This window comes from Aulonocara sp. 'chitande type north' Nkhata Bay, linkage group LG6 (genome assembly GCF_057382095.1).
Source record: "Aulonocara sp. 'chitande type north' Nkhata Bay isolate Kocher_YH1m ecotype deep benthic linkage group LG6, A_spYH_male_GT1.1, whole genome shotgun sequence".
NCBI classification, from domain to species: Eukaryota; Metazoa; Chordata; class Actinopteri; order Cichliformes; family Cichlidae; genus Aulonocara; species Aulonocara sp. 'chitande type north' Nkhata Bay.
In genome coordinates this window covers 19,828,444-19,856,073 of record NC_141349.1, presented here as the reverse complement: position 1 = coordinate 19,856,073, position 27,630 = coordinate 19,828,444, and the positions used below count along the sequence as shown (strand labels likewise).

Here is a 27,630-nt window from a genome sequence, read left to right as displayed (position 1 = left end):
AGTGGCCACCAGGGGGCAGTGTTGGTTAAGCAGTGCTCAAGATGAGTTTTCCAACCATACCACATATTCTTTCTGAGCTTCAACATATTGAAAAGTTCTCAGGAGGGAAGAGTGAATCATTGCGGACAAACAGACATGCACACAGTTTGATATGTACAGCATATCAAGCTTGCCCTTGCCCTGTCATAGAAATCACATCTTATCTCATTCTGCAAATACTGCCTCTGCACAGAGCAGGAAACAGAACTCCAGCTGTCATCTCTTCACTGGCCCACCTGTCCAAACATGCAAACCCCTGCAGTGCCATCAAAAGCCCAGGATTCACAAAAGAGATAAAGCTTCTCTCATTATTCCTTCCATGTTTGTATTTTGACAAGCAGATGACCACTTTCTCTGAGCCTGTCTTAATAAAGGTGCTCTGAGGATTGAGCTTATCTTTCAGAATGAACACAGGGGCTGATGGCCTTGTTTTCACCTGCTGGCTCACAAAGACACAATGACACAAAATGATACAAATGCACCAATGCCTCCACAGCATGTGTGTGTGACTGACACACACACACACACACACACAGCCTCTCCTTGTCGCCTGGTCAGTCTAATGCCACTGCTCTGTGGCTCTGTGTGCCAATTGGCAGCTGCAGCAGTCTGGGCGCTTGTCTGAACACAAGCTTGAGGCAGGATTTCATTGGACGTAAGGGAAGACTGGGCAGCTTGTGGTCAACAGTGAATGGCTCTGCATACGAAATGTAGCTTTCATCCACTTCTCTGGCAACAATATGAGTTTCTCATTTGCCAGTGCTTGAACAACAGGGAGTCTGCAACGCTGGAACTCTTTTCGATTTCAGCTTAAGATACTCTGAAAAATATGATGAACTACTCAATGTTATTTCTTCCCCACAGTAAAAATCTATGTACGAACGCTTAAAAATGTTTTTTTGGGCTCAGGAGCACTTCTTAGCATTAAAAGGACTGCTGTTTAGTGACGGGAGCATAGTGACGGGCACATTACAATACAGTGGTATCACCACATGTTGCCTGTGACAGTGATGGATCGGTTAATGCATATTCTGCATTATAATTTGCATGAGGAAATTCACCGATGAGGCATTGGATTACCTGTTTAACTGAAGAGAAAAACAAAAATGTACAGACTTAAAAAAATGGGATGTTTCTGCTAAAGAAAACTTATGAACAAAATAATAACAAAAGAAAGCTAAATTAGCTGAAGTGTTAAGGTAGAAATGTCACCTTTAAACATTCACATGGCATATAGCAGGAACTCCATGTATGCAGGAATGTAGATGATCAAGATGACCTGCTGAAGCTCAAACTGAGCATCAGAATGAGGAGGAAAGCTGATTTAAGTGATTTTGAAAGCGGCATGATTCTGGTGCCTGTTGGGCTCATATGAATTTTCCAGAAACTACTGGCATTTTCCCACACAGCCATCTCTAGGGTATGTACACAATTGATCAAAAGAGAAAATATCTGGGCGAAAATGCCCTCATTGATGTCAGAGTTCAGAGGAGAGTGGACAGACTGCTTCAGGCTGATGGGAAGGCAACGGTACCTCAAATAAGCATTCATAACAACCACTGTGTGTAGGTATGCATTTCAGAAGGCACAAAACTCTGAACCAGGGTATACAGCTGCAGAAGACCACACTGTGTGCCACTACTGTCAGCTACGCAGGCCGAGGCTACTATTCAGACTGGCTCACCAAAACTGGAAAACAGAAGACTGGAAACACGTTGCCTGGTCTGACGAATCTCAAGCATTGATCTATTTTGCCCTGTATCAATGGTTTCAAGCTTGTGGTGGTGTAATAGTGTGAGGGACGTTTACTTTGTACACTTTGGGCCCCTTAGGGCCAAGTGAGCATCATTTGAGCACCATAGCATACCTGAATATACATCCATCCCACAGTGTACCCATCTTCTGATGGATGCTTCCAGCACAATAATGTCACAAAGCTCAAATCACGTCAAACCGGTTTGCTGAATATGACAGTGAGGTCACTGTACTCAGATGACCTCCACAGTCACGAGATCTCAATCCAACAGAGCACATCTGGGATGTGGTGGAACTGGAGATGTGCATCATGTCGTGCAGCATCTGTCAGTATGGACCTAAATCTCTGAGGAATGTTTCCAGCACCTTGTTGGCTCTATTTTACAAAGATTTAAGGAAGCTGCTACTGCAAGCTGTACCTAATGAAATAGACAGTGACGGTACATCCACATATATATATACGCACAGACAAACAGAGGTGGTAACCTACAACATAGATGAAGGAACTGTGATCAAACTGTAGTATAGTATTGCTGGTTTGTAATCACGACCGCGGCCAGATCTGAATCCTAACGAGCAAAACATCACTGTATCATCAGCCAAATAAAGTTTTACTTTTGACTGACACAGCAATTATTTGGCCTGTCTAAGACTGTAAACGATGGGCTAAACAAACTGAAAATGTAATTTACCAGGATTGTGGGAGGTGATGACATCAGCTAGCTGATGTTCTGGGACTGGATCCTGCTTGGTGTTGTCTTCTTCCTGGAGTTTATCCACCATGGCGATTACACAGTTGAGACACTTGGCCACATTTGCCCACAGCCTGTCCTGAAAGAGCCAAATGCACAATCAGCAGTCAGATCAGTTGCGCTGATTACATCTGTGTCTTACTCACACTGTCTACCTTTGAGACTGTGAGGCAGTTATTTTTTTTGCACAGTCCAAACTCCGAAAAGCCAAAAGGTCAAAAGGAAATGTCTGAAAGGATATTCTGAGATTACTTTTAAAGCGTTTCCATTGTTTCAAGCTTTCTCTTTCTTCTCCTGAGCTCCTGCAGGTAACTGATGTATTGAGACTTTTTCTCTGTGGATGTGTGTGCTGAAGGGGGGTGGGGGAATACATATTTTGGATATTTTCTTCTTAAAAATATGGGTTGAACACGTTATAATGGCGGGAGATAATTAGGCATTGGTGTGGAGAAATCACGATGAACTCCTGCTGGATGGCAGATGCTGTCCTCACACACAAAGAATACTAACAGCCATAGACACGTCCATGAAAAGAAGCGAGATGGCTTAAATTCACTGACAAGGATACCGCGTAACTATCTTCCGCAGTCAGTTTGTCATGATGAAATATTTAAACCCCCTTTGAGAAAAGAATCCACTTAAAAGACTAATGTTTGGTATGCAATCTAATTTTGTGAGTAATTATTTGCCATAGCAGATCTCTAATACAGTAATAGTTTTCGGCTTCCCCCTGTGTGCGCTCTACTGTAAGAAGCACCAGGGAAAACATCAGTTTGTCAAAACACACCGGTTTAAAATAAAATGATAACTCAATCACAATTTTTAAATGTTTCTAAATGACTTAGAAAAGGAGTCGGGCATACCCATTCCTCCTCATCGTACTCTTTATGGTGGGGTATGGTGTCTTGGTGCTTCAGTGACAAAGGCTCTCCTCCAGCAGTTGTTTGGGTTCCTTCCACATTATTACACACCACTGTGGTCTCAGTGACCGACGTCGGTGGACTGTGGCCTGGAAGTCCCTGAATCGGGTTCTGATTCTGGTCATTGGTCTGGTTTGTGTGGCCTTGGTGTTGGCTCTGCGCCCGAGTCGACTTCTGGTTCTTGGAAACGTAGCCTGGCTGCGCTGCATGCAGCGCTAGGAGTGCACTCTTGACCAATTCATCCTTAAGTGTGTGAACAAATTGTTCTGTCTGCAGCAAAGAAAAGAGAGACAGATAGGAGGGAAAAAAAGATAGACACTGAAAGTTACTGTTGGATAGGACAACAAATACAAATTTAAGTGCTGAAAAAGCAAAAGTGACAGAGTAAGTGAGCGGGATATAGAGAGACTGTCACGCTGCCGAGGGAGAACGGGTCGAAGAAAACACTGGTGGAGGCAAACTTGGAAGCAAGTAACTATTTTACAGAGGAAGTGAAAAGAAATAAGCAAAATGAACCCTCTCCTTCACCATAAAGGAGGTGCTCTCCATTACTGCAGCGCAGTCAGTAAGCCAAAAGAAAAGAAAAAAAGAAAAGAAACAAAGAACAAACAATTCAATTACTCCTCCTCCAGCCTGCTGCTCCGTGGAGCACACCTCCTTTGATCTTAAATTCACCAGCTACTGTAAGTTGATGATGATCCCGGTACCAAGGAGTCTTATGCCCGCCGCTGCCGCTGCGTAAAAAATGATAAGGGCTCTCGAGAGTAATTGAGTTACCACTGCAATAAGCAATTCTATTACCACAGGAAATGCAGTCGAACAAAACACATAAGCCAAGCCCTCCATGAAAAGAAACCTACGAGGTCATTACATACATATATTTTCCACACAAACAGCCCTTTCCTGCTCCTATACCTCTCTTCCGTTGACTGAATAGTGAGATTATTGAAAGTGACAGGAATTATGGAGACTGCTTCGTCAGCAAGAAGGTAGGTAACTATTTAAAAACGTCCTGTCCCAGAAACAGAACTGACAAAAGCTGCGTGTGGATGAAGTGTTTCTGAACTTTCCTCAGCTCGTGACCCATTTAAAATATGGTAGTGCCAGCTTGTTGATTTGTTAAGGCGAACATCTATTATTCATTGCAGATAACATCAACGTGATCAATATGGGGACACACTGGCCATAATCAGATCACAACAGCCAAAATTTAGGGCCTTCTGATGGATATCCGGGGCCAAGACTTCCTGTTCTGTGCGGCGGTCATTAATCGTGAATGCAGACAGATTCTAAAAAGTGAATTAAAAACCTAAATGGTTGTCGGATGATAGCTGGTGCTTCCAAGATTGCACTTTGGCAAATGTGTTCTCTCCTTTGCTCCTTAATAGATACTGTCTACCTGCAAGTAAAGCCTCTTTAAATGTGATCAAACCTGGATGACAATGCAACACCACAAAGGTCATTTGCAGTGCCAACAATCTTTATTCCTTGGCAACAGATTCTTCATAATAATATACATTTATAAAGATAATATAATGCAAGTAAAAGGCATTCTCATTTTTTGCTTTTATTCCTCCGCGGGTGATTTTAAGCTACTTTTTTTGTCACTTATATTTTACCATGCAATCAAACCCCCGTGAGTTTAAAGTCATCACACTTCACCAGTTATCTTTCTCCTTGTCCTTCTTAAGCCAATCAGTAACAACATCATGTACAGGGAGATGCAACCAAGGCCAAAATGATTCTGTTTTTTGGGAGTCAACTAACATGTTAATAGCCACTAATTAGTTAATTCACATTCTCTCAAACTTTTTGAGTCACTCTTCTAATGATCTTTGGTATAATAAAGTATACATAAATAATAATCATTAATAATACAGTTGTTCTGTTGATTTTTCAATACTCATCAATATGAATGAGCAGAAAAAAAAAGAAGAAAAAAAACATTCATCTTAACTTGTATCAGAGGTTTCGGTCACAGGGGACAGCAACACTACTCACAGAAGAGTCTGTAATGATTATGACGATGAGATTCATTTTTTTTAAACTGGTTTGACATTGAGCATCTCTACCAATCACCCAATTATAGTAGAGTACAACCTGTTAGTTTAACTCTACTACCATCACAGGGGGAGCTTATGATTCATCTCCTATCCCTATTTATCATTGGGTTTGACCATCAAAGTATGCTGTTGGATGTTGGATCCATGGATTTCATTTGGTCCTGACTGCCACAACATTCCCAGGAATTTGTGTCTCTTCCTTGAAACAGGGATCTTTCACACACTACTCAAATGTGTTAACTATACTATGTAGCCACTATTGTGTGCAACTGTTCTTCTTCTTTTGGCTGCTCCCTTTAGGTATCGCCAAAGCAGATCATATGCCTTGGTGTCACCCTATCCGTAACACCCTCCTCTATCACACCAACCCTCTACATGTCCTCCTTCACTACATCCACAAATCCTGTCTGTGGCACTTCCACCTTCAACATTTGTCCAATGTGTCCACATTCCTTTGCCGCTCCAATGTATTCAATTCTAATCCTGTCCCCGATAATCAAGGAACCCAACGAAAGTCTTGAAATCTTCAACTCTGCCGCCTCCAGGTCACCATTTGGTGAACGTTTAGGGCAGAGAAGCCAAACAACAGCTAGACACAAAACACCACTGTATTTAATTCAAACTCTTAGGGTGGCAGTAGTTCAGGAGGTAGAGCCGGTCATCTACAACTTGGAAGATTAGTGGTTCGATCCCTGTCTGCCAAAGTATCCTGGGGCAAGAGACTGAACCCCAAGTTGCTCTATGATGTGTTCATTGAAGCATGAATGTTAGGTGTAGAAGAAATTGCTTGTATGAATGGGTGAGTGAGGGATGCTGTACAAAGTGTTTTGAGTAGGAAAGTGCTATAAAAGAACATTTATATATATATATTATTTTCCCAATTCAAATGCCTTGTATGAATCCAAATGACTTATGAATATACTATACATGAGTCCGTTTGGACATTTATGATTTTTTATGTCAGACTAACAAGAATCATTTTTTATTAAATTTAAAAAATAAAAACAAATATATTCATCCATAGGTTGGGACATAAGCATATGAAGTCTTATAAGATATTTTCAAAACACTTTTCTATATGAGAAGAAAAAAAGAGCCACATTTGACTAAGTATTGGAAACAATAAGGAGTAACTGGGCAATCAAAATGTAAATTTATATTCAAACTAAACTCTGCTTATCTGACCTCTGTGTTAATTCACAATCTATGCCACCCCATATTATTCATTTCTTGAGATTACAGAGGAAAGCTGCGTATTGTAAAACAATCTAGGTCATATTTGCACTTCATAACCATGAGGTCAGAGAACTCATTTTTTATTCGACTGTGCCAGTGCTCAAACAGTAACTCCCTCTGATGGTGAAATGATATTCTTATAAATCCAATGCATTTTTTTCAGGATGAATGTGAAGGGATTAGATTAAAAGGAAGCATATCAATCAACCGGGTAATCACTGAATTGTGTTAAAATTAAACTCAGCTTGTACCCACTAAGATTAGGATCTTCAGTGAAGTGCAGTCCAAATGTTAATGATGCACTCTACTGTAAGATCCATATAGATATGTTTTCAAAGTAAAATATCACCAGCAGATCCCTACTGGGCAAAGGAGGAATGCACTGCAGCTTTAACCAAAGCAACTTTGCTCCCCCACATTCAAAACCTATTCCTTAGTGCAACTCTTCAACACCTACCCATTTTAAAGGATCTGAAATGCTCGAAATCCCTCAGGGAGACATTCTGTTTTCTTCAAAATATCTGCTGATGTGATCTTCACTGAGCAGGAGTGCAAGTCTGAAAATGTTTCTGTGCACTCCGGCAAAAAAATATAAGTTAGGTTTGATCTAAAGAAGAAGAACTGTGGGAATCTGTTCACCCCGAATGGTTTCAAATGGTTTCACCCTGAAGGATGAGCACAGTTTGGTTGTGATAAAAATAGAAATGTTTCAGTTTATGCAACTTCACTTTAAATGTGGAAAGAGGCTGAATGAATAGAGCTGGTCAGATTCCAGCAACACTGGGCTGTGAGGACATTTACCCCTGCATTCATGACCTCCACACACAGCATCATCTGACATAATCATGCATAGACGAGCAAACCTGCCGGTCTTTCCAGGTAACCGTTAAAGTGCGGACATATAACTTGCCCAAGGACACAGCTGGAGGAAGGGGGGACGTGTTGCAATTGCCTTTTCACTATAATTATCATCAGAGTGAAATTATTATTGTCACCATCATCAACAGAATCATTACCACGTATAGAAAAGCAACAGCACATTGGCCATGTTCAAAACTAATCAGAAAGTGTGTGGCAAAAAGCACTGGAGTAAAATGTTGCACTGGGCCTGGACACAGGTGGTTAGAACTATGAAGGAAAAGTCATAGGCAGTGCTTCGGTGTAAAACCTTTTCTATGGCAGTGTCATTTTTCCCACATTCCTTTAAAGTGCAACACATGCTCTGTATTCAAGAAACTTTATACTCACAGGAGAAATAGTATATTTTGTCTAATGGACAGAAAATACATTTAATTTTCTTGAAAACAAGAGGATGTTGCCTGTAACAGGGCTGCAAGTAATGATTAGTTTTTATTGTCAAATGATTATGCCATTTATTTTGTTGCAAGATTTGCAGTATTGTTATGAGCGTGATAGCTACTGCTGCTAACGAACCAGGGTAAACAAAACAACGCTATACTGACAAAAGTAGTGGACCACAACTCTAAATCTCTGAATTTAGGTGTTTGCCACAGGTGCATAAAACCAAGCAACCAACCATATAGTCTGCCTTTACAAACACTTGTGAAACAATGGGTCATTCTAAAGATCTCACAAAATTTGAGTGAGGTAATGTAGAAGGATGCCAACATTGCAACAAGTCAGCTTGTGAAATTTCTTCACTCCTAGATATTCTACAGTCGATTGTAAATGGTTTTACTACAAAGTGGAAGGGTTTAGGAAGCACAGCAACTCACCCACAAAGTGGCAGACGACCAAAGTTACAGATCACCGAGCGTTGAAACTCGGAGTGGGTAAAAGTCACCAACGCTCTGCTGACTCAGTAACTGCAGAGGTCCACATTTTCTCTGCCATTAACTCAGCACAAACTATGTGCTGGGTGCTTCATTGCTGTCCACGGCTGAAGAGTTTGCTTTTACATTTTTTTTATTTTATTGGATTTTCTTTTTTTTTTTAGCTTTTAAGCCTTTATTGATATGGGACAGTAGAGAGAAGACAGGGAAGCTAGAATAGAAACCAGCGTGAAACACATGATAAATAGTCTTGGAGAGGGTTCAAACCTGCAACAGCTGTATGGGTTGTCTACTCAACGAGGTGAGCTATACCAGCACCCTTCAGGCAACTTTTTAACCACAACAAACATTTATTTCATAGGGCTGTGATTATATAAAACTTTCAGGTCTAAATAATTTCATAAAAATATTATTACAATCTCTACTTTTAAACTGTAACACACCATATTTTTCTTTAGCATCTAAGACAATCCCACAGTGCTAATCCATGCAAAGTGTCTGTTTTATCCATAATCTTATCCAGTGTGATTTTGCATTGGTAGCACTTTGTGGTACTAGCTAGCTAGCTGTGACTTCTTCTAAATGTCACATTTATCATCAATACTGTGAACCCTCTTTACTTCATAAGAGATAAAGGAAAAATTTTAGTACTGCTTTAACTGTAGTCAAACAGCAGATAGAAAGCTACCTCATAAAATCAGGCTAATTTTCTTCCTCATCTCCAGTCTATACGCTAATCTAATCTAAGATAATCTAAGATAAGCTAAGTCAAGCTAAGTAAAGAATATGTAGTTTCATACATTATATATGGACATGACAGATGTATTCATCATCTCATGTGGTCAAAAAAGATTATAAACCTTTTCCCAGTAATGTCAAATCATTCCTTTGAGACTTTTGAAAAAAATAAACAAATAAACAAAACAAAATGAGTCGACTTGCTTGTGCAGGTGTCAGCGTGTGAAATACTCATATATTGCGTTATCTTCATGATTAAAATGCTTGGGATTTTAAGAGAGTCATGCCACATCAGCTTTTAAACACAGAGGCACATTCTCATCCTCCTGTCACCCTCAGAATCACTCACGTACATGAACAAACACAGCTTGAGATTTTAATCAGAGGACAGCACTGCTTGTGCTGACCAGGCCAGGCGTTTACTTGGCCAATGTGTGCATGTCTAATCAAGGATGAGAGGAAGTGGTGACAGAGCAAATGTACCAATTAAGCAGGCTGATTGGGCTCTATTCCACTGTGGCAAAAACAATCTCTCCCACAACAGATTGCAATCTGACAGCACCAGATGTAATTCATTAATTATACTGATAAAAACGCCTCAACTCCATAAACCTCCATGCTGCTATTCACTTTTGTTAGTTTGCCGTTTTTATGATGACTTATGGATCTATTCCTGGGGTTGTCTGTTTAGTATATGCATGTCTCTGTGTGTATGTGTGCTTAATGGTTTCAAAGCAACTGCAGTTTTTAAAGTTATTTTTCTGAATATTGCAGCTTTTGTTTGTGGTGAGCCAACTACCAGTCAGAGATTATCAAAGCTGGTGCAAAGTAACTCTTTGGTGTTTTAACTCCTGTTGGAGGGCAGCCATTTAATTTGGGTTTTCATCAACTTATCACCACATTTAAAGATTAATATATAGGGCTCTCGTTTCTGAGGTAAAAATCATTTGGCACGACATACCTATGCTTTGTGTACTGCAGCAGCTTGATGTAAAGAGGAATAAAGAGATAGGTGAGATGGAAGTGATTGCAAATGAAAGGCTTAAGTGCTGCCTCACCTTGTCAGAAAGGTGCTTGAGTGCATCCCTCAGTCCAGGGGAAGAGTGCTCATGGGCAGCCTGAAGGAGCTGGTCCACTAACCTCGTGATGAGGGGCTGGAGGAGGCTCATGATGTTGAGTACCTCCTGAGCTTTGGCTGTGTGCTCTGGGGAGTAGTAGATACACTGGTAGGCAGTGCTGAAGCTGTGACAGAGGAAAAAGAGAGAGAAAAAAAAACATCAGACTGCAGTGCCTGGCCCTGAACTGGGAATAGTTATAGCAGGTTGGAGAGGTTTGAAAGAGCCCCAGTTCAGATAAGAATAAAACTCCACTCCACACGAGTTTATCACATTGAGAATATAGCTGCTCTGGACAGAAGCTCATGTGAGAACTGTTTTGACCTGTGATGTTGATTCTCTTAGTGACCACTTAACATAGCGTTTACCATAACTAGTGCTAGTAGGTAGTGCTAGTAAGGAAACGTCCAGCACTGATATCAAACAAGGTACAAGGACCTGCTGTATCCATGAAAAATATTTTTGAACCAGTAACCAGCTGCAATGTGAATTACATGTAAAGGAGCTTTCAGCTGTTCCCTTGTATCCCAAGGCGTCATCACAGCAGATGGATCTGTTTGATTTTGTCTCGGAAACCCTTCCTGATTTAACCCTCCCTTGGGCGTGTCCTCTCCTAGAATTCAACCAGGGATCGTAAGGTGAAAGTGTTAACTCCCACACCACAGAGCCTCTGATTTAGAGCACCAGTATCATCAGTGGCTTTCATTCAAAAAAGCAGTTTTCACTTAACTCCAAACTATTTCAGAGGAACAGGTTGAGATAGCGTGCATTGTTGCCCTTTCTCACATGGTAGCTCACACAGGAATATGGTTTTGGTGGGATACACGTCTGGACAGACTGCGTTGGAGGCAGTAAACCTGACATCCACCTACTCGCTTTGAATCCACTGGAGAAATACCTGGGTTATTGTAACATTCAATATTAGGGACTAACAGGAAAAATATACGGTCCAACTGGCTTCAATGCTGCAGTGCATGCTGAAGAAGGCTGTTGTTGAAACAAAATTCCCTGCATCGGGAGCAGCGCTGGGCTGTTCAAATCAGGTAGTTCAAGGGTGACCTAAAGTAAGTAGTGATATCTAATTACACTGACACTTTGTTAGGTGTCTTTTTGGCACCTTGCACCACAAGTGTTAGCTCCTGACGACATCAGTAAAATTAAATACATTGGCTATTCCTATTGTACAACAACTCCACTAAAGCTTAACAGTAATCCCTTCACATCTGATCAGAAGTACATTATTCAGGGGGATCATCATCTCTATGTTGAGGTTAATTAATAAACAATTAACTGTGTTGACTATAAACATATTGTCTCGGCACACTCATTTTCCCGAGCACATTTCAGTACGTGTTGCTACTATGCAAGTGTCAGAGGGAACACTTTCCAGGTACTTAGCCTGAACTGTCAAATTGGACCTGTAGTCCAATGTCAACCCATTTTCCCTTTATGAATAATGAATCCTCTTTTCATTTCCAGGGAGCTATTTAATCGCAGACAAAAACACCTTTTGTCAGTTCTAGATTCGGGGCAAATCACTCCAATCAAACATTCTCCTCGGGTAAAGTTCCAGTGACTTTCAATGAGTTTCTGCTGACTTCCTTCCATCAAATGTAGCGTGGAGCGAGGCATTCATTTGCAACCCTCCGAGACAATTTCGAGTGCAAACCTCTATGTAGGCCAGACCCCAGAGCCACATCCTAAGGCATAATTGACATAAGAAAGAGAGTGAAAAGAAAAGATGGAGATGAAGGGAGGGGTGCACACAAAGAGGGCAAAATATAATATAAAATTCTCTGTAGCGCTCTTAATAATTTGCAGAGAGAGAAAGAAAGTGGGTCTTTAGATGTTGCCCTGTGTGAAACTCTGTTACCTGATGTATCAATAAATGTGAAAAGCTGAAGGCCTTAAGAAATTAGCCGTAGTAGATACCAGCTACCAACTATGTGTGACTGGCTAACTTTAAACTCTTGGCCTTGTCATTACAGCTAATGAGCCCCCTGGAGGACTACCACCCACAAGCTTAAAGCTAATCAAAGCAATCACTAAGTGAGATGGAGACACAGGGAAAACTGTGTGAAGTACTACACCACACAGAACCCCAACATTACTACTTACTCACTTCTATTATCCCCACTTCCACAACCATACCACCAAACGCTATGATATGCACCACACAGAATTCTTAAAGTGAATAATCTACTGCAACAAAGTAAAGTCTGTAATACCTTTTCATCCCCTGTGAGCTTACATCTGTCTTAGTACATTATGCAGAACTAAAGAGAAACCAAAAAGAAAATCCTTCAGGACTGCAACAACAAAGACACTTCAGAAAAGAGGCAAAGGAGAAAGTTGTAGGAAGAGGACAACTGCTTCAGCAACTCAGATTCAATAACAGCCCTGTTGACTCATAAGAACAAATCCAATCCCATTAGGGAGCCTTTGCAGGCAATAATGAATGTTGGGACCCGCCACCTGATGCTAGAGGACAGAATTGATCCCCTCTAAGGCCGGCTAAGGCGAGGAACTTTAATTGCCTCATCAGCATGGCTGTCAGTTCAAGCAGGTCTACCAAGATAGCAAATGGTGCAAAGGTAAAACAGCATAAATCTGTGAATGCAAATCTGTGAAACTTAATGAGTGGGCAAAAGGGCAGCACAGGAGGATGTGTCATTTCAAGCCCTGGGTGCGTTTTCCACCTTTGATGTAATTTTGGAGTGTTGTGTTCCAGGTGTTTTAAACATGATCCCAAGAAAGCAAAAGGATGACAGAAATGCACAGTGTATGCACAGTGTAACCCGATACTACCGAACTCATAAAATCCTCCCTCTGACCAAAACCTTCTGTTTGACTCAAATTGGTTCCAATAAAAACTTTTTAATGTTTTCTACCTTTGTTGCCATTTTATCAGAGTGTTTTGAATGCCTGATCTATTATGTCTGCGAGACTTGCATTGCAACATCATATCTAATCCTCACAAAAGAAGTGAGAAATTAATTGGGAAAGAAAATAAAAGATTCGATGCTACTAATAAGAGAATTATTAGTGCCACTGGGAAATATTTTTACATCGAGTATTGCTTTTGTGTACAATTGCTCCAAACAGTATGAGAAGAGAATGTTAATGTGTTCATTAAAATTCACAACATGAATGAGTCATTTGTCCAGCGACTATCCCAACTGTAAAGACTGTATGCATTTCATGAATATTTATGTGTATGACTACAGACCTCAGAGACTCATTAGTTTACATTTCCATACATACAGTAATGCATGAAGCATTTCAAGTGAACTGGTTTTCTTTTTTCCCCCTCAAAGGGACAAACTGAGACTTTTCGATAAACTGAGTGGGAGTTTTGCTGTTGTTATGTTTTTAATAATATGCATGTGTCATACAATTTCAACGCATCACTGAAATTCATGATTGCATGTTATGCTAAACCAGTGGTTCCCAAACTTTTTTTGCTAGCCCCCTTTTGTATTACGTTTGCGCCACGTTATTGTTTACATGAGATGGATTGCAGATTCTGTCTCTATCTTATTTTGTTTTCTATTTTGTCTCTATCTGCAGGTTTTACACGCTTACATATATACACGCAGTTACTGTCCCTCCATTTAGAAAGGCAGAGGCGTCACGGTGTGATTATTTTAGGTGTAGTTGTTTTTTTTTTCCTGTGTAATAATATTCAACATTGCTATCAATAAATTTTTCAAAAAAATGCCTCTCTGTGCAAAATGGCTTTAAAAAACTAAACAGCTGTGGGATCCTGTTTGTCCGTGATTTGAACCGGGGGAACAAATCGTGGCAGGATCAGCCTGATGTTATTTGTATCCCGCTGTAACTTTACTGTACAAAGAGCTAACATCTCCAAAATGTCAGGAGTAGTTAGTCATTACAACAAGTGTTTGTGAACTAAAAATCAAGAATGTGGGATCCTGTTTGTCCGTGATTTGAAGAGCCCAGCGCTGCTCCCGACGAAGGGAAAACCAATTAAGCAGGGGAGACCTACCTTGGCACTTGTGCAGGTGAAACCAAAGGGAAAACACGCTTCACCATATTTTCTAGTCTTTGGCTTAGAATGAAGTTGGTTTGGAAACATATTCAGCGATGCTTCATCTCCTGCTTTGTGTTTGTGGAGGCGCCGTGCTAGCAGTGTCCAAGCCTTGCTTTTTCTTTTCCCCCCCCCCTTCATACTGCGCCCCCCCTGCAACGGCTCTGCGCCCCCCCCCCCAGGTGGCGGGCTCCACACTTTGGGAAAGTCTGCGCTAAACCAACAAATGCAGTCCTGTAGACCTGTCATTTTCCATTAAGAACCACTTATTGTACCCCAAAACTGTAGTATCTGAATTTGAAGTTGTACTATACTCCATACTGGGACTCATTATATTTGTTAATAGTAGCAATCATGCACACATCAAAACACAGCCCCCTCCTGACTATGATCCATCGAGAATTTGATATTTTTTTATATTAAATATTGGAAACATTTATCTCACAAACTCTCTTTGTTCACGTGCTGCTTATTTATTTTTGGCCTATTTTATCAAAGAAAGTTAAAAATCTTAGATGCAGTTGTACAAAAAAAAATTCTCCAGCATTTGATTTATATATATATATATATATATATATATATATATATATATATATATATATATATATATATATATATATATATATTTTATTCATGACAGCCTTTGACCTTCATTTATTAACTCTCTACACTATGCGAGACTTCACTAACTGATGTGGGGATACTTATTTTCTCTAAAGATAGGTGGTTGCCAGATGGTTGTGGATGTCTCTGGACACAAGCTTAACTCTGCTTCACTAGGGTCTTCTTCTTCTTCTTAAATATGTACAGGGTCAGTATTTTAAGGGATGAAAGTTACTCAGTCAACAGAGCATTGGTGTGTGCATTATAATAAGGTTAGATTGATGCTTTAACATTACAATCCTGGTATTACTCATACTTTATATCCCCAGCATTGTCATTTATTTGAAAGTTACAGTGTAAACATTATTTTTAATGCTGTGGCTTATTATCTAGAAAAATTTAAATGTTTACTCAGTATGGAAATTTGGTCTGATTAAAACAAGCTTTTCTCTGTTTTCAACATGAGGAAGTCTTCATCAAGAGAACTTAAACTGCATACTGATTTGGATGTCATATTAAACAAAACTGGGATCAGTTATGGAGTCAAATAATTATCTTCCTGTTTTATAGTGCTCTATCTTGTATCTCATTTTGTATTGTGCAGTGTGTCTTGTTGCATTGCACTGCTGTGTTCTCTGCTTTTAATGTGTATTTTTGGGTTTGCTTTGTGCTGACTCTTACACAGTTTGCTGTTAAGTTTTCATAATTTTCATAATGGAAATGCTGTGGTCTGTGGCGTCAACACAATGAAATGAAAATGTCGGAAACAACAATTTGATTCATCTGACTATTGAGGTACGTCTGCATCGGACAATATTTGCACTCACATGTCTCCTTCTACTGTGAATATTGGTTTCCTTTCAGGTAAGGCTCCTTTACAGACAGCACTGTGGCAAGAGAAATGTTTTCAGAAAGAACTGCTGCCAGACTTTAACACACTCACTGATAATGTATGATAATGGATTCCTTTTAATCCCACCTCTCACCACTCTCGGTGCGCCCTGCACCAGTCATTAAAATACCGAAGGTGTGCTGCCACTCCCACAATAAACACGGCACACTTGAGTGCGCTTTACACCTGCACATTGATTCATTCATAAAATTATCACCATTCTTAGGATTCACTTTTCATAGACAAGCAGCATCTCGCTCATCCAGATGCTCAGACACAAATGGCACACCACTTTTTTTCCCCTAACTTTAGTTCAGGAGGAAATTCCAAGCCTGACAAGATGCTTCTAAAACTCTTTGTTTGTCCATGGTGAACTTCTTTGGTTTTCCCATCTGATCAATAGGAATTGGTTATGACAGTAATGAGAAAGATAAAACCACTGGGCCCAGCGGCATAATTAAGCAAGCACCTCCAACGGATGGCTAATTAATAGTGTAGAGGAAATTAATGAAGAGCTAACCCTAACCTGCTGACAGCCAGCAGGAGTAAAACTTAGCTACGTCAGCACAGAGCTCTGGAGCACTTCAGGTGACTGCCAAAGCCTCCTCTGTCATTTAGACAGCATGCTCTAATCACGGTCCTTAAACCAGGCCACTGCCTCACGGCCCAGTAAAAATATGCAGTTTTCTGTAGCTACATGCTAGAAGATCTGATCTCAAATGAGATTCTTTAAAGCGCCAATCTCCCATCTGTTGTTGAATCCTCCACTGGGCACTGATCTCAGAGCGGTTCTCAGAATAACAGCCAAAACTTTACTTAATGATTCAGACACTTTCAGACCCTGATCTGTGACCAGAGAAGCCTCAAGGCTTCTGCCAGCATCCTTCACCATCATCCACACAACCTGGAGCGGGATGACTCCAGAACAGGCAAAGAACTAACAAGCTGCTGCCCATCAGCATGGAGTCCCAGCCACTGCCAATGTCCTGTCCCTCAACCACACACAGTAATTCAGGGAGGAAGTTATTTTGTTGGACAACATGCTGCTAGTCACATTAAATCTGAACATCAGCCCCGTGAGACTCTATTAAGGCTGTGCGAGTTTCACCCACTCTCTGTGTCCCTGAAATGTGTCACTCGGCAGTTCTGCTTGACCGGGAGGCCTCGCGAAATGACAGTGCTTCCTTCCCCTCTCAGTTACGGTGGACAGAATTCAGAGACACATACTGGGAGAACCTCTGCTGTATAAAGTCTGCACCAACTAACTAAAGCTGACCTAACAAAAGTTCCAGCTACACGTTTATGTTGCAACTCCTTCTTTCAGTAAAATGCAGCCACACTGTCTCCCTCAGTCTAGACAGGGCAAAAAAAAAAAAAAACAGGGGACAATGTTTGGATTCTGAATCTGTCTCCAAAAAATGCAGAGAAAAATGCATCATTATTCAGATTAGATGAATAATTGGTAATGTAAAATCCAAAACCAGTGTCTACAGGGTTCAATTAAAAACGGATGATAACCCAGTGACTTTTAAAACAGACATTTAAATGGGACTGAACGCATTAATGAAAGATAAATGCTTTTGCTCTGTGTGTACATGTGCAAAATTCCTTGAGGAATACTAAGCGTAGCTATTGATTAAACTCTTTCCTGGCCCATCCTGAGAGACAAACTACATTGCGTACTCTGACCAATGCCAAGTTTGGCGAGTGCAGGTTTTTAATGGATCTGGAAAGAGCCCCCCCGTCTCTCTCTTCTAGTGTCCAGGGAACAAAGACAAATAGCTCTTTTATTGCCCTCCTGGTAACACCTCTGTGCTCAGGTTTTCCTTTTTTCCTTTCTCAATCCTTTTCCATCTTCTCTTTGATGAATTAATATCACATTGAATAGCCAAGTCTCACATCTCGCCGATTGTTCCCTTTTTAATCAAATGTGATTACAAAAGGCTGCCTCTGAAAGCCGAGGAGGCATACTGGAAGAAGTATAATGAACACGTGCGCGAGTGTGTGTGTGCACATGAATCTTTGCTCTGCTGAAATAGGCTTGACTTACAGTGCAATTAAGGGACTCTTGCTTAGAAACAGCAACAGTACTTCGCATTAACACACACAAAAAGCCTCATCAGGTCCTTTTAGGCTAAATAGTTGGTCTGATGTTTGGTGTGTGCACAATAAAGGCAAACCGAACAATAAAATAATGAGTGTCTTTCCTGTCCTTCAGCCATTTAGTAAGCGTGCACCTCCGTTATAATGGCCTGAGTGAATACTTGGAGAATTTGAGTTTATTCCTGTTTTTACTGACAAATCACTACATTCCAGGTCAAACATGCAGGCTGAGTGCAGGCCGTAGTCGGGTAGCCAGGCGGAAAATTGGAAAATTTAAGCTACAGTGAGTCATTAGCTAAAGCAAATATGAAACAAAAAGCTGTGTCTCCCCAGAGAATTATTTCTGAAGTCTAATCTCTCATTCAAAGTGAATGATTTCACTTCAGTGGATTCTCGAAAATATGCTAACATTATCATTGTTCATGCTAGCAGATAAAACTGACCATCTTCAGCAAATTCACTTGTGCATTTTACCGTAAAAAAAGCCCTTTCTTTATTTTTTATTATCAGCACAGGGCCGCGACTATTTTCCCTTCAGCTTATCCATTTTATACCCATACCTCAGCCCTCTCAATCTTGCTTCTCCCCCTTTTCTTGAGCTGCAAACTCTGTAACTAATTGGATCTGGCATGGTCTGTAATGACTTTGCACTCTATGGGGAGCTATGGGAAAAATCACCCTTCATTTCATCTGGCATCACTCAAGTGACCACATACTGAACCTCAGCGACATATAGCTCCATCCTGCATCCAAAAGGCAAAGACAGCAACATTTACAGGATACTGCTGATCTCGGGTTTGAGAGACTCATATGAATGTGTTGGCCCCTGAGGGCATTTTCAGTTTTATATATGTATGTGTGTGCATAATACCATTATCAACGTCATTTGTCAAATGTTGAAAGTGAGAACCCAAAAGCAGATTCTGCTTTTGGGTTCTCAGGCATAGTTAAACAGGAAACTCGAGAATTTATCGAAGCTGATGATCAGTGTACAAAACAAAACTGAATAAGAAGGAAAACTGAAATCTTCCACTTACTGAACATCAGTGTTGAGTAAGTTACTTTAAATTAGTAACTTAGTTACATTACTAGTTACTTCTATCAAAAGTAACTCAGTTACTTCAAGTTACTCGTTACTTTCAAAGTTACTAGGGAAAGTAACTTTGGTTTTACTCAGAATTCTCTTGTTAATGTGTTGCTTCCATAACTTTGCCAGTCTTCTAGCTTGCTTACTTGCCACAAGTGCACTGTGCCACCTACCAATAGAAAAAAAAAATAATGTGCATATTTCCACGAGAGAAATCCCACGCCTGGACCGTCATTGACCGTTGCCATGATTCTAGCCTACGTCACAGCGTCATGTGCGCTTTTTACATCCAACACAAAAACTGCAGTCGTGGTGCTTTCGATTGTACTCAGAACTTCTGCCTTCCGAATAGGAAGATGTAGGTAACACCAGACTGCAGATGAGCTGCATACAGGGCTGGACTGGGACAAAAAATCAGCCCGGGCATTTTGACTAGAGACCAGCCTGCCATTATAGGAAAAATCATAAAGCCTTTGAATGAAAACAAACGCTGTTGTGACAGTGATGTACACTGTTTTGATGGTATATATGTATCAATCTATCAATCGTTTGTTGTAAGATTCAGATAATTATTTAATAAAAGCTAGACATTTTAAATGAGAATAAGAAAGAAAAGTATTTCTTTGTGCCCCCCTCTCCCTGTTAATGCCCTACATGGCCCCCTGGCAAAACTTTGCTAGATCCGCCCCTGCACAGTTACCAGCTGTCAGCTACTTAGAAAAGGATCCTGGTCTTATTTGTCTCTCAGAAACAGTTCATAACTTCCCTTCAACTCATTCATGACAAAAGGTAAACCTGTTTCCCCATCACAGCTCTGATGATTCAGTAAGGACATCTCCTGGTTTCATCTTCACGTTTCCCTCTCACCACATATCCAAACCATATCATGACCAGCAGCTTTACAGCTGTGTAAAGTGTTTTAAGTATTCTATCTATTTTATTTATTGAATTTTATTGTTTTATTTATATTTTGATATTGCTAGGGATGATGCAATGATCGGGGACCATTCTTAATTTCGTTGTTCTCATGACAATGACAATAAAGTTTCTGATTCTGATTCTGTGGCTCCAGCAAACATCAGCTGATACTAGAAATTAATATTAAATAAATTCTAACAACAGCTGATCAAGCTTAAACGTGCTGCTGTTGTTTAACGCAACATTTCCTGGTTTCCTCTTTCTGGCGCAAAGTGGGCGATAAACAAACAAGAGAGAAAAGCCGATCAGCTGATCATTGATCAGTTTCATGATTGAAGTAGAAACAGGAGAGGGAGGGGGGAGAGAATGAGAGAAGAAGAGGCAGCTGCAGCATCATGACAGAATAAATCCAGCTTTGTGTCTTTTTCATTGTAGCTGAAGTACCGGACAAACTGTGTTCCTTTGCACCTCAATATGAAACCTGTAATATTTTCTCTGAATACGAGACGATTCTGTTTTTTACTGGATGGTTGGCAACTCTAATAATTAACCTTATGAACAAAATAAAGTTCAACATCATTAACATCATAGCACCCACCCAGCTGTATAGAAACTCTGTCATGCTAGCTAGTAGGCAGTATGGAAAAAGTCAGAATAACGAAAATAAACTCCACCTAAACTTGGTTTATATCTGACCCAGAGAGACTGCAGGTCATAACTTCTTACCTGAAGTTCAGTTCACACTTGGACCGGCGGCCACCTCGGGTCTCTCCTCCTTCTGTGTCCGTTTTCTCTCATCCACCTGCTGGCCTCTACCACTTGCTAATGTTACTGAATCTGTGGAAGCTCCGCGATAGCCACCACATGAAGTAACGAGTAACGACCCTATCTAAATCCCAGTAACGACTAACGCGTTCCTGGCATAATAACTAGTTACCGTGCTCGTTACCACAATAACAACGTAGTTACTGTAACGTGTTACTTAATAACGTGTTAGTCCCAACACTGCTGAACTAAAGCTGGGAGACACAAGGGATTGAAGAACAGACACTCAGACAAAGGACTAGGGGAGATAGCAACAATGAATACACAGGAGGGTGATCAGGGGAAGTGAAAACACCAGGGAACGCAGCTGAAACTTTTCAAGGAAATGAGACTGAGTAAAGCAAAAACTAAACACTAAGCACGCAGGATAAGAGATTACCAAAATAAAACAGGAAACAATGAGAAAAGGACTGAGAGATAAAAAGATAAACAACATGAAAATGAGAGTAACTGAACACAGAAGACTTGAGTTGAGCCCTGAGATGAGACTAAGGGAACAGGGAGGGGACAGTAAAGGGAACTAATTAACAATTTTTGAAAATCAAAAACAATCGTGAATTAACAAACCTCAAAGATTCAAACACAAACGTTGGATCACAGACCCAGCACCATGACAGGATTTGAAGATCTAGCAGTGATGGTCAGTGAAGAAAGCAAACAAGACACATTTAACCCATCCAGCCATGAAGCAGAGAGATGCTTCACAGCCAAATACCGAACTTAATAAAACATAAAAATATAAAAATCTCCCTGTTTGTCAATGAAAGGCACTAAAAATGTTTCTAGGTTGAACACTGATTTGAGAAAGAGCAGTATATTAGAAAGAGTTTATACTCCAAGCAAATATTTTTTTAAGAATTCATATTGTTTTAGAAGAAGGACTTGGTTCTATGAGAAAAATTAGAGGTCATCACAATGGCTGGATTATTGCAGACTAACTGCAGACCCATCTGACAACTGGTGTCCATGTGCACTCCAAACATCGTTGTGTAGTACCAGTTTTATCGCTGCTCATAAACTCAGCTGACAATTTCCCCCTTTCTTGAAACCTTAAAACTCGAGTGCGAGCTGCAGCTGGCAGCTGGGAAGTTGCAGAAAAAAAGCGGCTCTTCAATGTTCACGAACATATTTAGGAAGAAGAAAAATGCTTGCCAGGAAAAAGAACAGGTGCAGAGGAAGTTCTGACTCAACAAACCCTTTCCATCACGCCTGTTGCCTCGAGTCAAATAGAGCTGTCAGAGGCAGTAGAGTCCCAGTCTAAACTGAAAATAAAGTCTGTGGGCCAGGGACAAATTTGTTTGCCAGTATTAATTATGACCAAGTTAGATTCTTTTGTCAATAAAAGCCAGTTCCTCCAACATGGGCCTGGATTAAATCACTCAGGTACCTATGCCTTCATGGTGTAAACATTTATTTTGTACCTCTTTTTCTCTGCTTCATATCTGCTCAGGAGTCGCTGGAGACCACCACCTTTAAAGCCCTGGAAGTGGGCAGCTGGGGCACCAACAGTGACGATGTCGTAAAACGCATCTGTAAAGAGAGAGAAAATTGAGTTCACAGCATTTTAGATACAGATTTTTTTTTTTTAAAGGCAGAACCTGCAAAACTGGAGTTACTGGAGGACCCCGAATTGAGAAAACTGAGAACATGAATGAATCCTGTCAAAGTAAATTACATATTAATATAATTTCAAGTAGGATTTTTCACGGAAATGATGGAAATGCTGCTAATAAGAGTAATTTCAAGACACACAGACATGAGGAATGACTAATGTCGGCTGTCTTCCGGCTTCAGCTCAAATTAAAATATGAAAAAAAAAATGTAAATATGCCGACCTCCATATCTAATGGCCAATAAATGAAAAATTAGCAATTAAACAATAGATGGGAGAAACACCCTTCAAGCATGTTATGAGTGTTGAAGTTGAACAGTTTGTTAAACTATGTTGGCAACAAATGGCAACAAGTAATCACGTGAGTTTCAATAAAGCAAAATAATTTTTAAACAGCGCTGTCATATTACCTTAGTAAGGAATCATAAATAACGACACATAACCAACGTTAAGAGGATCTATTTATGTTCTGTGAAAGGAAAAAACAATATATCAGATTTTCGTCACCAAATATCGGTATTGAAATCATTTTTTCAAATCTCATATCTGTCAGCCTCTAATTATCTCTATGTATGCTTGGCTCTACTTCTTGCCATCTTTTCATCTTTATTTTGGTCTGGTCCCACGTTAACCTGGAAGGACAACCAATGTCACAGTATTTCTTTTCAATTTGCACACCGGGGTCATAAGTAAATAAACACTTCACAGACGGCTAGGCGGCACAGAGGTGCTTAGAACAGGGCTTGATTTGAATGAGTAATGGCTGAAACTGTCAATTAAAGCAGGAAAAACAGAAGGGGGTATTGGGGGGGGGGGGGGGGGGGTGAATATTTTGGTGTGGTTTAGTGCTTGGTCAGTTAATGAACGCCCATGAGAAAACAACAGTCCACAATAATATTCTAACCAAAAAAAAGAGGCTGAAAACACAAATTAATGACACAACAGTTGCAAGTCTTGCCACAGAGAAGTAAATGACAACACCACTGTAGACCAATAGTGGTTTGATGTCGAGGCTTTGCTACTACCCACTGTTTCTTCCATTAATTATTGAGGTGCCTGGCCATAACACTCCCTGACTGCCACATGTCTGGCCCCTGGAGTTTTCAGATATCTAAGTTCCCTTAATTGGTTCTCCCCCCAGCAGAAGTATACTGAAAAGCAATGGCGGGTTTCAGAACATCAAGCACAATGACCAATTTGTGCTCGATTTGCTTGCTCTTTTTCACACACCGACCGTTTCTCAATAAATCAACAACGGAGCAAGCTGTTATACTGAGAGGACAGTGGCTTTCTGGAAAGAGTAAACTGGTTGTGGCAGTCAGGATGATTGGTTATAATCCATGCTTAACCCATTCAACAGTCCCTTTTAACAATGACAAAGCATTGTTTTACTCGACCTAAATGAGTGCTGAATAATGCTTTCAGTTCAGCTTTGCCGAGCTGTGCATTTAGGCTGGAAATATTCTATAGTTGTCATTTTAGAGGCAGAAGACAGCCACTCACAGTAAAACAAATGAATACTGTTTAGAGCTGGAAGTGTTGCTTTCCTCCCTATCTTCTTTTCTTGCTGAACGATCGGGAGACAAAATGAAAATTAATGGTTTTGCATTGTTGAGTAAATTACATAGCCAAACTTCATCACTTCAGAAAATCAAATGGAAAAATAGAGCTCTTCACTGTAGTTGAAACTGAAACTCAGTTGCATTATGGACCAGTTTTCATTGTCTTCTGTGCCTCTCTGATTGCAATCATTTTCTTTCCTTGTGGTTTTTCTTTTGCCTTTTCAAAGCAAGTAAATTTGAAGGGAAAAAAATGAATTTTACATCCAATAAAGGTTGCTAGAATAAATTAAAACACGAGGATAGCCTAATACCCAGAAATGATGGCTATTTTTTAAAGACAATCTTCTCATCAGTGGCTCTCTGTCTTAATTTTGCACTTAACCATTCACATCAGATAACCACTGATGAACATGCATGAAAGCTGGCACATGTTGAGCTAATTAGAGACAATCAGCAAGTGAACTGGAAACCATGAGCCAGTCGTGTTGCTGTATCGATACATACTGTAGAAGCTCTATACTGTAAAATAGAGCTTCTTAAAAGTATCACGAAAGACGAAGGCTACGTTTTTATGGTTTCCTTGGCTTACTGCATCCATCTTGGATTAGTTGTAAAATCATACCAAAGTACTGAAAGCCACATTTCCATAACTTTTGTGCTTTAAAGCACTTTAAAAAGTCTGATTTGACTAGGGATTCGACTGGTGAAACATCTCTCAGCCAATGTGTTATTGTGTAAAACTCACAATACCATCCCTCATTTCTTGATGTGCAGGTGCATCTCTCCTGTGTAAAATCTGGGTCTTTGGTGGATTTCTTCCCAGTCATGTCCTGTCCTTTCTTAAGGACATGACTTTCAGATACTGTTAATCTGCTGTAGATAATCTTTTAAACGGTCACATCTTCTTTTGCCCTCCACTTTTCCACTTTCCTCAAACTTTTTAAGGACACACTGCACACCACGCTGAGCCATCCCAGGTTTTTGTGTAATAGTTATTTGAGAATCACTTTGTTGTCTCAAAAATGATACTTTAGATCTGTCAAACCACGTTATGTTTGCCATGAAATAAGTCTCAAGAAATTAAATAAATGATGTGTTTTTACAGCAGGCTGTTAGGAGTGCCAAGTTGTCTGTTCATCAGTTAGATGCCTCATTTTTTGATTCAATATGTCAGAGTTAGATGGCTTATCATACACAAATCTACAATTACAAGAAAGTCTGGGTTCTTGAAAGCAAAATATAAAGAAATGATGGATGGATTGAGACTTTTGCACCGCGGATCAACATTACTTACTTAACATTGTGACACCAGTGGAAGCTGTGTATACTCTGCATTACACTTAAGCTGCAGCATCTCTGTCTGGTGTGAATTGGGCCAACAGAAGGGAATTAATAGTGTCTCTAAAGTTTATATTAATATTTTTAGATAAAAAGTCGCAGAACTGTATAATGTCTCTGTTTGACTATTTTTATTTGTCCTATCAGAAGCCTTAAAGAAAGACTGATATGTATTTCAACGTTTGCCTGTCTTCAACTTTCCATCAATCATCTGTTGTTTAGTTGCACTGGAGCCCATTCACAGATCATCAGGAAGTAGTTAGTTGCCTTAATATGCTGAGACAGTTCCAGGGCAAAAACAGCCTCTGCCAGCAACAGAGCAGCAGTGGAAGAGACAGCCTAGTCCTTCACTCCACAAAAACGCAAAGGGCTTAATTAGTGTTTTGTCTGTTTTTTTTTAGGCCAAGTTAATTCTCACCTTTCAGCCTGGATGATGACCTAGAACCTCCCTGTCTGAGCCCCCTGAGTGTCTCAGACAGATGGAGAAGTCAAGCACAGTAGGTGACAATGTTTCCATACCGTGTTTGAAGTTACGTTGTGCACAGCTTGAGCTGAGAACCACTTAGAATGAAACTGTTCTCCCACACAAAACCTAATTGCTCTTGAAAGGACGTCTGAAGACAATACATGCAATGATGAATCTAAAACAAGTCCAAGTCAGAGGTGCAGTACCTGTTTTTTTGGGGCATGTCACCCTCATCCTCTGGGTGTGCAGGTTTATCGGAATAAACTCCAGAGACTTTTGAGCTTTGCAGCAGCTTGGCTTGAATGAGCAACCTGAAAACATAAACAACAGTATATGTCACAAAACCAGGTTGTGTTGGTCAAGATCTTGAAGAAGAAAGAAGAAAAAAAATCCTTGTACTGTAAAAGCGATTGTGTAGAAGTTATGCTGGGTATTTGTAGTAACCACAACCAAATTTTGATACATTTCCTACACAAATGATTGAAGACACCGAGTTCTTTGCTAAATTAACATGTATTTATTTCACGTTTACATACATTTAAATTGACCAGTGTGCAGTCTTTGTCAGTGTAATAATGATATATCCTGATGCAAATAATAAAAAATTGCATCAGGATATATCATTATTTCTACATTTCTCAGAAGACCAGAGGATTTCTGGCTATACAGTCCAAAAGGTCTCATGCTGGCCTATCTTGCCATGTTTCTAATGGCTCCATCACCCTAAAGTAAAAGCAGGATGGCTGACTCCATGCAACTATGAAAAACTGGTGACTGCGTTGAATCTGTTAGAAACGGATTACAAGTAGCTCTGGTGACCAACTGGTCACCTGCAGTTTAAGGTGCAACACCACCAACCTTATTCGATCACATGGTAACTACACAGATTGGCCAACGGGAGCCAATCTATCTCCAAACAGTGGCAGTCTGATTTGGACTGACAACAGTCACTCTAAGAAAAGTCAATTTGCAGTTGAAGGTTTGCAAATAATAATCACTGTCCAATACAGTGGTTTATTGTGGGAGTTACGTTCTAAAAATAACCTGCGATAGGTGAAATCGGCGAAGTAGCCAACTTTATTTTTTACAATTATTATAGATGTTTTAAGGCTGTAAAACCCCTCACTATACACTTTTATAAGACAGGCATGAACATTTTCACACTTTTCTCTCCTGTTTAAACACTCTCAAAGTTCAAACCTTTGTAGAAAAACAAGTTTAGTATTATAGAATGAAACCAAAAGCACCCACGGGTGCCTCTGACGGTGCAAAACGTTTCGTCGACATTGTAGTGTTTGTTGGGGAGAAAACTTACAAATATACAGTGCAGCACTTCAGAGTCACACTGCTAGCGATCGAAGATTTATGTAAATTTTACAAGGTGAACGCATTCTGTACTGTACAGGAGACACGGCATGGAGGAGATTGATTGACAATGGTCTACAGCCAATTAGGACGCAGAACACAATGCGCTGTGAAAAAAAAAAAATTAAAAAAGCAAAATTGCACTCAAAAAAATCCGCGAAACAGCGAGGCTGCGAAAGGTGAACCGCATTATAGCGAGGGACCACTGTATACACATGCATAAAGATTGCAAACATGTAGCAATCAATCTGAGTCCATCTGTGCTGATATAATTAGTTAACGTGAATGTCTGTGTATGTAGACAGCAACATATTTGTTATTCAAGTGCCATCTGATAGCAGACTGACCATTTTATCATCATGACAGACAGCAACTGAGTGTAAGTGCCGTCCTCAAA

The 27,630-nt window shown here is 40.2% G+C and overlaps 1 protein-coding gene across 8 annotated transcripts in view; it reads right to left on the bottom strand.

The window, feature by feature from the left end:
* inpp4b (inositol polyphosphate-4-phosphatase type II B) overlaps positions 1–27,630 on the bottom strand; it is a 173,676-nt gene that overhangs the window by 20,287 nt on the left and 125,759 nt on the right. For all 8 annotated transcript variants that reach the window (XM_086295440.1, XM_086295439.1, XM_086295441.1 and 5 more), the window contains 5 exons: positions 26,075–26,179; positions 22,312–22,420; positions 10,355–10,538; positions 3,410–3,736; positions 2,487–2,625 (listed from right to left, as the gene is read on the bottom strand). In XM_086295440.1, the coding sequence (XP_086151566.1) occupies positions 2,487–2,625; positions 3,410–3,736; positions 10,355–10,538; positions 22,312–22,420; positions 26,075–26,179 (864 nt within the window). The remainder of the gene's footprint in view (positions 1–2,486; positions 2,626–3,409; positions 3,737–10,354; positions 10,539–22,311; positions 22,421–26,074; positions 26,180–27,630) is intronic.